Source organism: Gekko japonicus, unplaced genomic scaffold (assembly GCF_001447785.1).
Source record: "Gekko japonicus isolate JY-2015 unplaced genomic scaffold, Gekko_japonicus_V1.1 scaffold422, whole genome shotgun sequence".
In the NCBI taxonomy this organism is placed as follows: Eukaryota; Metazoa; Chordata; class Lepidosauria; order Squamata; family Gekkonidae; genus Gekko; species Gekko japonicus.
In genome coordinates this window covers 205669-219943 of record NW_015174855.1, presented here as the reverse complement: position 1 = coordinate 219943, position 14275 = coordinate 205669, and the positions used below count along the sequence as shown (strand labels likewise).

The following is a 14275-nucleotide window of genomic DNA, read 5'->3' as shown; positions in this document are numbered from 1 at the left end:
AGTAGGCCAGTATTACTGCAGAACAGGGCTGGGGTTCAGAGGATATTGACTTCCCTGTGGCCGCTGTACTGACACTTAAGAAGATTCATTTGCACAAATGTTTCAGGGTTTGTTTTTTTTAGTCATTCAGTACTGCAGACTCCTTACAAAGTTCATGATTTCTCTATGAAACCGTGAAGTATTCCCATCTGGTTAGTTATAATGGCTATATGCAAACTGGGAAGATCCTGTTTGAAACTTCTCTCCATGTGAATTCATAAGACCAGCAAGGGACTATCACTTACCTTCACATCTGCACCCTGAAAGTTAAAAAAAATCTTTCATATTCCAGGAAACTAGAATGCATATTGTACTGTTCAGGAATTAATGGGGCAGGAGGGAGGCAAAAATGTATCTTGTTTGGCAGGACAAAATACATATTATATCAGGAAATACTCTTTATCAGAGGAAACAGCCCTCACTTTTGATAGGTCCAAAACTCAGTGGCTTGTTATATTTTCAGCTTGGCAGTTCAACTCAGAATTTCATAACTAGCTAACAGGAGTTTGTCAGGTTCTGTTTCCAGTGATATATTACAAACCCATAGGTCCTGTCTTGCATGCCAACTTTAACATGGGTACAAAGACATTTGAGGCATGTGGGTACCTAATACTTCTTCCTTCCCTCTATTAACTACAAGCTTTTTGCACAGTGGCCTACATTACCAGAGGATGAAAGGCCCTTTTGCAATGCACTTGACATTCACTGCCAAGTAGAATAACTGACTGACTGCAGCTGACAAGGTAATAACTGAATAATGTGTAATGTGCTAAAATATAAAATGCATAAGGAGCACATCAGAAATCAAGCCCTAAACATACCACAAGTATAAGAAAATTAAAACATATTAACATAGCATATATGTAATTTACACTTCATATTAAGATTTTATTTGTACTTCTGGAACAGAGCAAGTATATCTGGGTACAGGCGCACTGGAGCATCAAGGCCCCATATATGATCAAAATGTTGCCAGTCAGGAATATTCTTATAGGAAACTAAGTGAGGGATTTGATGGAGCAACAGTTCTGTATCTGTTTTGTTTATACAGATGTCCTTCCCACCACTCCATACAGCTGTTGGCACAGTCATATCTTCTATTGTATAAAACGGTGGAGAGGTCTGTTGATGAAATTATCAAAAATTAATGTTTCCCATACATGATGCATATTTTCTCATTTCATAGATATTTAGAGTGGAGGTCTAGCAACCTTAGAATACTAATCTGAGTACATTTCTTTCTTTAAAAATATCAGTATTAATAATTTAAATGTTTACAATGTAATCATCTATTAAAATAATTCATTAAAACATTAGGAAGCATTTCTCAAGTTAAAAAATCGGAGTATCAAGTAAGTAAATCAAATATAAACTTTGAGGATTCACGATACTTATATTTTTGATCTTAGATATGTATTGTGTTTTCAAGAGACATATTTTGTAACCTGCTTTAATTCACATGGTCTGGAACAACATAAGACACTTGCTTCCCACCCTTGAATAACGTGAGGGCCATTTTGACTTCCGTTGCCCTTGGGAAATAAGATGCAAAGCTATTGGAGGTAGTAGCTAATCCATACATCTCAAAGGACCCAACCAGTTGGGTCAGGCATAAAGGCTATTCTTTAAACCCCGTGCTTTCCCGCAAAGTAATTTGCCTGTTGGCTGCTGCCTGTCCACCCAACTTTCAATACAGAAGTGCAGGATTAGCCAGTCACTTCAACAACCAACAACTGGGTTGAGAGTCCTTCTCATTTCACCTTTCCCTTCATATTTCACAGGAATGGGTTATCAAGAGATTGATTGGTCCAGTTATATGTCTACAGTTCCCTATATGGAACTCGTGATCCTGAGTGTTACCAGTATGAATTTTACAGCAAATCTGTTGTTTGAAACTCAGAACTTCCAACCACTTGCCAGAATAATCTTTCAAAATGTTTGACACATTCCTTTCCCATCACACCCCCATTCCTTACTGTGTTGTATATAGCTTTGTTCTTAGATCCATAGTTAAAATATTTAAATTCCTTTGATCTTGCTATCTAAAAGGAGAGAAAAGAATTATTTGTGACAGAAATTCCTCCAAGAAACAACAACCAAACCAGCCAGGACATAAGAAACTTGTGAAGAGGAAGGATTTAAGATCTCTCTGCATGAAACATTAGTGAGGATCACATTTCTGAGATCCCATAATTACTTTCATTTCATGTAAAGTACCTATGAAATTTCTTCAATATTAAGACAAAGTTCCCAAGGAACATTTAGCAATACATGCCCTGATGCCATGTTAACTCCTTTCATCCCTTTAAGTAAAAACTCCATTACAAATTTATACAATCACAGAGTTAAAATATAAACATTCTATGCCACTTTTCCACCCAAATAAATATCCCCAAGGTGGAATAGGGTCCCCAGTTTGCAGGTTTTAGATATTATGCATTTATATTTTAGCGTATTAATGCATACCAGCAGGGAACTCTCAATGGTCAGGGCATACTATTTTACCCCAGTATCTCCCTATGCATACTTCTTTTTCCTCTTCCTGGAAGCCCCCATAGCCTCCCCCTTTCTCTGTTTTCTTCTGTCCCTCCCACCCATCCAACAAGCAATGCAGCTTTATCTTCATTCCCCTTCATCCTTTAGTTTTCCCTCTTCCCCCAGCAGACTCTCCCCTATTCTTCTCTCCCACCCATCTACTTTTTAAAATCTCTGCTCCCTTTGAATATGTCAAGAGTATCGTGTCAATGTCTCAGTCCTGTAACAGGCATACTGAAGAATAGTGCAGGACGTAATTTGTTCCTAAACTGGGACTTAAATTTATTGTGAAATTAAGTAGCTACTTCATACTCAAAGGTGCAGTATAAAGAAAAGCTCTGAGTGGTGCACAGGAAAAGGAAGGGAAAGTAAGTGGTAAATTAGAGGTAAGTGGAATGGCCTTCCGGATCCACTACCTAGGAAAACAGGTAGCAGCAATGTGAAGTGATGCTGGTTCATTTAATGTAAACCCAAATTCAGATTTGTTTTCCCACAAAGACAAAATTTTACTTCTTAATGTTGGTCATACCTTTACTCCATAAGTTTGAAATGTAATTGTGATAAAATGAGAATGTAATTTTATGTGTTCAGAATTTCATTGGTAGGATAATTTGGGTGTCATCCCTTAGAATTCAATACCAGTCAGATGAAGAAAACACTGTTTCTCATTGAAACCTATAGAAACTAAAACAGGATATAACAAAGAACTCAAAGAAAGTAGAAAACAATGGGGGGGAAACAAATTCAAGTTGTAAAAGAATAAAATTAACTGACATTAACTGGAGTGTCTCAAGTGATTAGAAACATCAGTGTACAAATTAAAAATCGAATAATTAGAATTATGACAGTCTTCTACATACTTTTACAGGTATTGCTATAACACTGGAGTTATCTAGAAAATATTGTCACTGATAACTGGGAATGCAGACAACTAATATTTGAATTCTCTTTAGAAGATAAAATAGGAATTTTGTAGGCATGCACAGAAAACTGAATAATCAGTTTAGCCTCTACATTTTAGATTGCAAAGGAAAAAAATGTTAAACTCTACCTGTCCCCAATGAGATACTGTTTTTACAGAAGTAAAATCAGGATAGATTCCAAGATATATATCTGCTTGACTCTGGAAAATTAATAAGAATGAAATTTTAGAACCTGCTATACAGATAAAAGTGAATGAATAAATAAGTGTACAATCAAATCAGCAAGGGAGATCTACATCTAGAAGCACTTTTCTGAGTGCACCAATGTGGCTTCGAATACAAAACCAGTTGTGCGACCCATCTGTGATGTTCACCTAGTGCTAGAGAACTGGCTGATTACATCTTTCTTTTTTGATGGTCAGAATGATAAGTTCCACTCAGAATCACTAGCTGTCCTTTTATTTAGTTGGATTTGAGAAAAGCTAAACCCATGGGGCTCAGCTGAAAAGCTTTTGTGCATTACTGTTGATGTTACTGAAAATTTGATAAATGTGGATTTCAGAGCTATTATCTGATTTATTTATTTATTATTTAGGAAAATAAATTGCTTTAACTGACCCCATTCTGAATCCAGTCAAGGGATTTGGTTACCAGTTATCTTTGGTTGGGGCTTTCAACCATGATCAATAATGAAACTACCATCAGATAGTGAGAAAGTTTTCCTAATTAAACTCTCAACAGTTGGACTCTTTTGCTACCTAATAAGCTGAACATTGATCTGATGAAACCTGAATATTTATGTTGGATAAAGGAATTGCACACAAATATTCCCCCTAAGAAATGTTAAGTTCAAAAGAATGTAGCAGTCCATGCCTTATTCAAAAATGGAGTGGTTGGAAAAGAGGTCTCAGGGAAGGGCAGAATATGTCCAATATAACTAAGGGAATGTTTCTTTTCAAATAGATGGGTAAAAATGCCATTATCAGTTATAATCTCTATAGCGGACCCTTTAACAAATGAATAACATTAGCAAAGATCCACAGTCTAGCTTCTCAGTTGTAATTCAGTTACTTTGGAATTCATTGCCTTAAAAAAAAACCTGCAGCAATTTCCTGCAGAATTTTTAGAAGCTACACATTTTCCATTTTCCTAGGCAAGAAGGAAGTATCATAGTACAGGTATACTGCAATTTGGATACATCTTGATGAATACATGTCAGAGTGTCATAGGCCTTATCCTGGATAAGATGCAGCCAGATCAGCTAGAAATTGGATCTGATCCCATAGTAAAACTGCTGAAGCCCTGAACTATCAGTAGGCTGCAGCCTACTTTATATAGATACACTGAATGATCTGATGCATCAACACAACAAAACACAGCCTGAACACAATATGCATGATACATTGCAGTGTATAATGTACCACCTCAATATCAGGCACCAATTAAATGAGAATTCTACAATTATAGATACTTAGCAAAGCCAACCCAAAAAGTTATATGGAAGTACAAACTACCTAAAATCTTGAAGAAAACACTCTATAGATCAACAGAAAAAGGAGGCTTGAACCTCCTATTATAAAGCTGCTAGGCTATCAGAAATGGATGACTGGTTAAAAAAAATAATAGCACTGGGATTCTTTTCAAACCATCCATTATGTAGTATGGTTTGGTTTCAAGAATGACCTTGAATTCCTCAGGTGTCATCAGTTAGAGATGCTTTCACTTTTGGAAGGACTATAACTGTTTTAAGTCTGGATTTGTCACCCTTGACCGCTGTATTTGAACTTTTAACATCTGTATTTTATGACAAACAGTTACTAGAGGCTACTGAACTGGAACATGTGTCATTATGAAAAGAATTCAAATTGATTATTGTAGTGTATCTTTTGTTGCACTTTGAAATTTCCTATCATATGGGGAAATTGTGGAAATTTTTTGGGGGGAAATGCCTTTAATTTTTCAATATTTAAAACTTTGCCATATTGTCTTTGGCTTGTTGAGAAGTGACTCATTATTAGGAACACAGAGTTTGAAAGAATGATGGGGGTTGGTTTATCATATAAAGAGAGTTCCAAATATATATTTAAAGTTGTTGAATCTAAATAGTTCCATCAATAATTCCATTAGTAAATGGGACAAAGTCACTGAAGAAAAGATGCCACAATCTGAATGGGACTGGATTTGGTGAAATGTTTGATCAATGGACATGACGGAAAGAGTAATCAAAATACTGTTTCAGTGGTATATACCACATTGTTTATCAAATATTTATTCTGGTTTCTTAGAAGCATGGAGGTGTCCAGCCAATAAGGCTGCTTAATCTTTTTTTCCCCTGGGATTGCACACAGATTAGTCCTCAGTCTATGATTACAGATGAAATTTATAACATAGCAAGTTGGATGGAAGCCTGGTGTGGGTGGGGGATCATTCACCTCCAGGTCCCATTGCCTGCTACCACTTGGAGAAATGGCAGAAGAAGAGAAATAAAATGCAGCCTTGTGTACTTAGCAGAAGTGAAAAAGGGTAGCTTTAGGAATTGCTGGAAGTGCTATGGTTTTGCCATAGAGTTTCTGGTGATTCCTCAAGCAAGCTGTTATCACTTCCAGGATAGCTGTAGGAATTGCTGGAAACTTTATGGTTGTACCTACGGTTTAGCATGGAGCTTCCAGCCATTCCTAGAACTACCCTTTGTCACTTCTGATAAGAACTTCCAATAAGTAGGGGCTGCATTTTTTTTAAAAAGTCTTCTAATGTCTTGTGACAGGAGATTAATGATCTGATATGGGAACAATGCTTAAGGCTCATAAGTACATGGCTATATCTGATCTGAATCAGACCAGATCAGAGTAATCCAGAATATCTTTTTCTCCATCAGTTGTTTGATGCTAATTGTGTTAATGGCATGCCTGGAGAATTGATGGAATATTAATTACAGGATTAAATATTGGAAAACTGTGCAGAGAACTTCTCAAGAAATGTGGAATTAGCGGAATAAAGTTTTTTTAAAAAAAAATCTGCAGTGGGTCGGTGGCTGGGAGGTGCTCAGGCCTCGCCACCGGTGCCAGGGGGGAATGGGTGTGTGGGGAAGATCATTGGGCCCCGCGCCCCCCCCCCCGTGCGCGGGGGGGGGGGGGGAAGCAGCAGGGGGAGTCAGCGGGCCTGGCGGCTGGGAGGCACTCAGCCCTCACCGCCGGTGCCGGGGGGGGAATCAGTGGGCTGGGGGGGAGAAGGCTTACCTGTGGAGCTGCTTCTGCAGACTGGGAGCCTTTAGGAATACTCCCCCCCACGAGTATCGCGGGTCCCGCTTCTTGTACTCTTTTAAATTCGTAGCCCATTGCCCTCTCTATTGGTAGCAGTTAATTTCCTTTCCTACTCCAAGGAATAAAGTTAAATACTGAAAATATTATGTAAGGAGATATAGCTGGTGTTCTACACTGTCTGTAATATCTCTCTCTCTCTCTCTCTCTCTCCCTCTCTCTCTCTCTCTCCTCTGTGTGTGTGTTTGGTGATTTTAGGAGTGTGTTTGCAAAAAAAAAAATCTAAGTGAAATATAGAGACCACTTACCCTATTTAGATTTTTCTCATTAAATCCATAACTGAAGAAAAGTAAGAAGAGACAAAGTCTGTCTATTACTGCATGACTGCATGCTTTGGCACTGAATGTTTTCAGAGTATTACTAAAAAGTGCATATTCATTATTTCCCCATATCATCTGCAAGATATAAATGCATCAATCATTGTGAGTGTCTTTAAAATAACAATTCTTAGAAGAACGAAATGTTAAAGTTCCAGCCACAGATCTTTCCTTTCTTATTGACGAGTGTTCTATTGGTAAGACCAAGGAATTTCTCAGTCCTGGTACCCTGCCCTCCTGTGCATATAAAGCCTTCACTGCTGCTCTCTATGGTAAACAGCATGAAGGGAGCCTGGGAAAGTCTGGTCTGTGTGAAAACGTTTCTAAGCCCCTCTTCATGGTCCATGCATGGAGGACATGTCAGTTCTTAAGAATGAAAGGATTAATTTTTCAATATCCAGGCAGTAATTTTTTTCAGGGCAGTTACAATCAAGAGTGTGAAATAATCAGTACATCATGCTTTGACAACCCTACAGCCACAAGTGAAAAAATGATACTAGTCAGCCAGTAAAATAATGCAAATATAAGTGAAATACTTACTCTTCTGATTTTTTCAGGCATTACAATGAGTTCATAAGCAAGCCCCTTGCTGTTCACCAGTCTGTATGCAGGAGCTAAAGCAATGAAGAGCTTGACTTTTTGTGCAAGCTCTGGCATGGCTGAAAAGGCAATCAGACCTGCAAGAGAGAGAGAGATTTTGTCCATGCCTACCAAATGTCAATAACAGCATTTGCCAATGCCTATTAAGTAATCTTTCCAGATAATGCTACCCCTTAGGGCCAGACTACACAATATACTCTATATGTGCTGGGTCATAGGCGAGTGGCTGGACTCACAGTCAGACAAACATGGAAAAATTCACCTTAAAAAGAGCTACTTTGAGTGAGTGCTGTGGGGGGTGGAGGAGCTTCCAGTTTTCCCTCACCCCGCTCTCACCAGCATAAAGGACAATGGATCGGGTTTGTGCCTTTTCTCTGACTCTACTGATACCACAGTGTGTAGACATCCATGAGTGAACCCCCTAATTTGGCTCTGTATTTATTTCTTGTTTGGGGCTCCACCAAAGTTTGTGATAGTGCATGTAATAAAAATTGCACTTAGCCTGAAGCATAACAACGTGGTTCAACAGCCCTCGGCCCCGTGCAGCCGTTGGGCTGGGGAAGCGGTTTTGCCACCTAGCCGGAAGAGGCAGGCAGGGTTTGGGCACCAATGCTCCCATATGGGTTTTTCAGGAAGGAGGGGCCAAGTGGATATAAAAGCCGGCCCCTCCTTTCTTCGTCAGCAGTCCCGCGTGGTCGTCAGAGGGAGAGGAGCTCCGTCAGGCTGCTTCCTGTTTCAGGCCTACCTGTGGTGGGCTGGGCGGTCTGGGAGCTCCTTCTCAGGCCGGGCCCTGGGCTGCGAGGTAGGTCATGTCCACTGGCGGTAGAAGAGAGCTTCGCTGCTGTGGGGAGCTTCGCGGTGGAAGGGAGCTTTGTGGTGGCGGGGAGCTTCGCTGTGGCAGGGAGCGTCGCGGCGGCATGCATTGCGGTGGCGGCATGCTTGAGAGCAGCAGTGGCAGCAGCAGAGGCGGCAACAGTGGGACCGTTGGAGTCGTCGTTGGCGTGGCACAGAGTTTTGCGGCATGGGCTGGAGAAGCTGGGCAGCAGGAGGCTGCCTGGCAGCGGTGCTCATTGGTCTGGGCTGCCCTCCCAGCTGCTGTGGATGGTTTGGGGTGTGCTTTGGGGATCGGTGGCAGGTTGCAGGGGGTCCAGGGTGTAGGCAGCGTTGGGTCTCCCTGGCCCTGAGGGCCCGTAGGCTGCTGTATCTGGGAGGCAGGATTGACCTACTGGAACCAGTGGTCTGTGTCAGCATAAGGCAGTTTCCTGGTTCTCATTTTATTCTGCAGAGGTGGCACTAGTGCAGTTCTTGGGGCCCTGGGCTTTAGGGCTTGAGTGGGATTGCACCTTCAGCCACCCCACCCCCATTTTGTTGCTTGACAGGGGTTTTGTTGTTGGTCTTTCTCCCCGTGGCTGCAAGCCTTGAAGCAGCTGAGTAGCCTGTGGGCTGTGACTGGGTGCCCGGGGCCAGACTAATCACCACTCAGTGGCCATCTTGGGTGTGGCTGGCAGCCATTTTGTGTTACACATCCAGGGCAGCCATTTTGTAGCAGGCTTGGCAGCCATTTTTTGGAGTGGGCTGTCCGTGAACGCTCTGGTCTTGGCACGGTGGTGCATTACTTAGATGATTTTTTGTTTGTGGGCCCACAAGGGTCTGGTCAGTGTAGGCATTTGCTGACAACATTCATGGTGCTGGCAGGTGAGTTAGGGGTGTCTTTAGCACATGAGAAAATGGAAGAACCGGCCCATGTGCTCACATTTCTGGGTGTGGAATTGGATGCAGATGTCCAGGCTTCTCGGCTGCCGGAGGGCAAGCTGGGGGACCTGTGCAGCCATATTCAGGGTTTTTTGCATAAGAAGAAGACTACTTTGAGGGAGTTGCAACAGCTGGTGGGCCACTTGAATTTTGCCTGTAAGGTGGTGGCACCTGGTAGGGCCTTTTTGCAGAGATTGTGCACTGCAATGGCTGGGCTGCGTCTCCCTCACCATAAAATTCGGATTCCTGCAGGCATACATCAGGACTTGGAGATGTGGTTGGAGTTTTTAACTTCATTCAATGGCGTATCTTTTTGGAGGGAAGATATCAGCCTGGAGGTGGAGCTTCAAGTTCACTCGGATGCGGCCGGATCATCAGGTTTTGGTGTCTATTTTCGTGGACGCTGGTATGCCGAGGAGTGGCTGAAGGGTTGACTTCAGATTTGACCTTCCTGGAGTTCTTTCCTATCCTAGTGGCAGTCCATCTATGGGGGGCGGAGTTGACCAATCTGACTGTGCATTTTTGGTGTGACAACCTCGCAGTTGTACAGGTCATCAACTCCTTGTCGTCCAGATCCGCCAGGGTCATGCAGTTGGTTAGGGCTTTTATGCTTCATTGCCTCCAGCTAAACATTCTGTTTATGGCCAGGCATGTACCAGGGGTTTGGGGTGTATAATTTCTAATAGAAGGCAATCTTGCTTAGCTATTCCCGTAAGTTGGCAACCTTGCTGTAAACATTTCTGTGAATTGGCAACCTTGTTTGGTAATTCCTGCGAGGTGACAATCTGTTATTGTAATGCCTGTAAGCTGATAACCTAGATGGTTGGCAAACATGCATTGGAATTTTTGCAAGCAACTTTACATTGTATTTTCATAAGTTGGCAACCTTCCATTATAATGAATTAGGGTAAGTCTTTGCAGTATTAGCACTGGTATGGGGATGTGTTAGCATAAAGGTTTTGTGAGAATGTGTACCTAGCAAGGCATCATACAAGCACCTTGCCCTAGGAACATTCTGTCAGAGAAACTCTTGCAATTAAGTCATGGTGAGTACAGGCCTCTAAAAATTGTAGAGTTGGATAAATTAATTGTGACCAGGTTATGATGATGTGTTACATTTCATTATTACATTTCGTAGATACATCGGTGAATATTATGGATTTTTGATACCCACTAGTTGAAAAGACAGACCAAGAGTCGCTGTATGTAAGGTTTTAAAAACTTTGTATTGAATTTTTTTATGTACATGTACCATGGGTTTTGCACATAATATTGTTGTTGCATATGATTTCTTAAGGTTTTCATTCATTCTCAGAAGAAGAACAGTATCAAAACGATAGAGCATTCCGGAGACCATCGTCAACACATCATTTATTGTCTTGTATATTTATATAATTTTCTGCACACATTTTTGTACAATTTTGTGATTATTATTGAAATATCATCTAGCACAGTTACCTCACAGTTTCTTTCTTCTTTTTGCGGTATGTACCAGGGGTTGACAATGGGGTGGCTGATGCTCTCTCTCATAAACAGATGGAGAGGTTCCGTCAGCTGGCCCCAGATGCTGACTCGTGGCAGGTGCAGATGCCGACAGGTCTTTGGTTGGCTGGAAGGCAGAAGTGCGCGGGGCAATAGGACTAGCCGTTGTGCCTAACATCAAGAGGGCTTATGACCGGGCGGTCAAGCAGTTTTTGGACTTTAGATGGGACGTAGGGTATTCTGATTCGTGGCCTGTTCCGGTGGACCATCTGTTACAATTTTGTGTAGTTTCCAAAGGTAAGGGCTTAGCGATGAGTTTGATAAAGGGGATGTCGTCTGTGGTAGCCTTTGCCAGCAAAGCTAAAGGGGTGGCTGATCACACAGGGGATTTTAGGATTCATAAAATGTTAGAGGGATGGTCACGGGAGGCTGGTGTCCGAGCGGATGACTGGCAGCCTACTTCTCCCGAGATTTTGCGTGGCCTGCAAGCTAGTTGGGCGAAGGTTTGCTCTTCTAATTTTGAGGCCTCCCTTTTTCATGCCGCCGCCTTGGCGGCTTTCTTTGGAGCATTCCATATTAACGAGCTGGTTGCCCAATCAAAATGTGATAAGTCTGGTAGGGCTCTACAGGTGCGGGATGTGGAGTTAGGTGTGGACAAGGCCACAATTGTTTTGAGGCGCTCAAAAACAGACCAGCGCCATTTTATTTTGTACCATATCATCATCATCATCATCATCATCACCACCACCACCACCACCACCACCACCACCATCATCATCATCATTCCAAGTATCCATGATTTTTATTTATCATCATCATCATCATCATCATCATCATCATCATCATCATCATCATCATCATCATTATTATTAATATTATTATTATTATTCCAAGTATCCATAATCCATACTATAGTCTTGATCTAAATCCAGGGCACCTTGCAGTTTCTATTTATCAGTAGAAAAATGTTTGGAAGATGCATTCATGGATCTTTCAGTGGGTCTTGTCCTTTAGTTTAGCCCCAGATTTCTCAGAAATATCTCAAATGCTCTAATAGGTAAGGAAGTTTTAGCTGTCAAGTGGACATGTATACTGTTCAGTTCTTATGTGCTTGGTCATTACTGGACCCAGAGTTAATCATGCAGAGCTAAAATCATAGAAAGATTACTTTTGTGGAGTATTTTTGCATTTTTGTGTATGTGCGCATGTGTGATAAACATTCCTCCAACTATTGACATGAGTCAGGAAAATCAACAATAGCAGAAACTCATATTTATCCACTCAAGATGAAGATGGAAAGTCAGGAAGTTTCTGGACAAAAGGATGTTCTTTTCCATAACTGATTTATGGAATTGGTTTTCACAACAGCTGTGATGACTTCTAAAAAGGATTAAACAAATGTGTGGAAAGTTACTCTATTAGGCACTCTTAGCCATGATTACAAGTGACTGATGCATCTTAGTATTTTCCCATATTTCCATGATGTTTTGTGCTTTCATGCCAATAAAGGTTTTGTGTTTGAAAGGAAAGGCTGAGAGAGAAAGCTCATGGCTCAAAGTCACTCAATTAGCTTAATGTCTGAGTGGGAGTAGCTCAGACTAAAAATACTGAAGATGAAGAAGTACATGACCATCACTTTCATGACCTTACTAAGTAGATTTGAGCAGTCAGTGTTAGAAGCTGGACTAGATGGATCATGTTCTGACCCAGAAAAGGAATTCTAATAGGAATAATGATAAGAACCCTCTGTCCATTAAAAAGTGGCAACTCAATTCTGATCTCTGAGCTTGGTTATATTACAAAGTCCTAATCTTGAGTTTAAACTTAGTTTCTGTGGTCAGGCCCACCCTGTAGTTCTAAGATGGGTTCTTCTTCATTAGTCCCTTTGTATAAAGTGGGACAGAAGAATTAAACTTGTTCATTATATTCTCCTTAACATACCTAATGAAGCACCCTGTCCATGGCCAATGTAATATAATCCATCTTGCTCAGTTTCCTGCAGGATGAAGTCTATTGCTGCTGGAACATCATACATCCCCATTTCATGAAAACTAAAATACAAACACACACACACAACATAGCTAAAATTATTGCTGTTTAAACAGTAGTACAGCATCTGGCATGAAAATCCTGACATTTGAAGAATAACTGTTTTTAAGAGAACCATTGAAAAATAAGAGTAATTATATTTCCATTTTTAAATTTTAATATCAATATTATAATAAAATATTTAAAAACAATTTCATTATGTTACTTGCTTGAGATACTTTTAATGGGTTTTCAGTGACATATTTTCTTATGTGTCTAAAGGCCCATATTTTAAAATTATTATCAAATATAATGCTTACATTTTAATTTCACCTAGGAGATATCAAGTGCCAAAATGGCTTTAGAAAAGCCTCCATACAAACACTTGCATGCAGTAAAACCCTCCAAAGAGAATTCATACTCTGTAAAGGAAGCATCACTGAAAACAGGCAGTAAAGAAGGTTTGAGTCTCTGGGCAAAGAAGTTAATACTAAGGGAGTTGGAGAGTTCCAACTTTCTTTTTAACAACTGAACTACTGAAGCAATTACCTTCCATCACAATTATCAGGGCATAACTACATGATAAGTGTGGCACATGGTGGGTCACAGGTGTACTACTAAACTGGCTTCCGGTCATGCCAAGATGGCGAATTAGAGCACTCCCGCGATTCTCCGGGGGTGGTCGGCGGCTCCTTAGACAGTTTGGGCAGTTTATAGCCCAAAGCAACGCTCCCCAGAGAGGGGGGGTGTCCAGCAGGCAGCTGTGCCCAAGCGGGAGTAAGAGATCGGCCTGATCAAGTTTCTGAAGAAGCTTGTTTTAGGCTTTGATCTCTTCCCACGAAGAGGGCGAATCCCGAGCATCACTAAAGGAGCCGTTCCGAGTTGGTTTACCAGCATAAATCCGTCATTGGTCGATTTCTTCAGCAAGGGGGAAAGTGAGTGAACTAAAAGAAGCATTGCAATCCCGGTATAGACGAGCGAGATAACAAACAAACGCTCCGCTTACCTGTTTTTGACTTTAACACGATTAGAACTGAGCGGTTGAGCGGATAATGAATAGATGATCCCAGAGACTAATTCCGGAAAAAAAATGATTTGATTTAAGGCTTTAAAAATGGAAAAAGCGCTATTGTTGAACATTCTTGCGGCTAGCTAGAGATAAGCGCGCAACTGAAAAACGAAACTGACGAGAACTATCGCAGGAAGAAAAGGGACGGAGTACCAGTAAATCTCTTCCGACGACTGACAACCAGTGAGCACCGTTCCTAGAGAGGACTGGAAC

The 14275-nt window shown here is 41.1% G+C and overlaps 1 protein-coding gene across 2 annotated transcripts in view; it reads right to left on the bottom strand.

Annotated features, from left to right (window-relative positions):
* Positions 1 to 891: 891 nt before the first annotated feature.
* Positions 892 to 14275, bottom strand: part of LOC107121659 (lysosomal acid lipase/cholesteryl ester hydrolase-like) — a 39048-nt gene continuing 25664 nt past the window's right edge. For both annotated transcript variants that reach the window (XM_015424623.1, XM_015424624.1), the window contains exons 6-11: positions 12907 to 13016; positions 7672 to 7808; positions 7063 to 7209; positions 3626 to 3697; positions 2016 to 2081; positions 892 to 1161 (exon numbers count right to left, since the gene is read on the bottom strand). In XM_015424623.1, coding sequence (XP_015280109.1) covers positions 928 to 1161; positions 2016 to 2081; positions 3626 to 3697; positions 7063 to 7209; positions 7672 to 7808; positions 12907 to 13016 — 766 coding nt within the window. In that variant the 3' untranslated portion in view covers positions 892 to 927. The remainder of the gene's footprint in view (positions 1162 to 2015; positions 2082 to 3625; positions 3698 to 7062; positions 7210 to 7671; positions 7809 to 12906; positions 13017 to 14275) is intronic.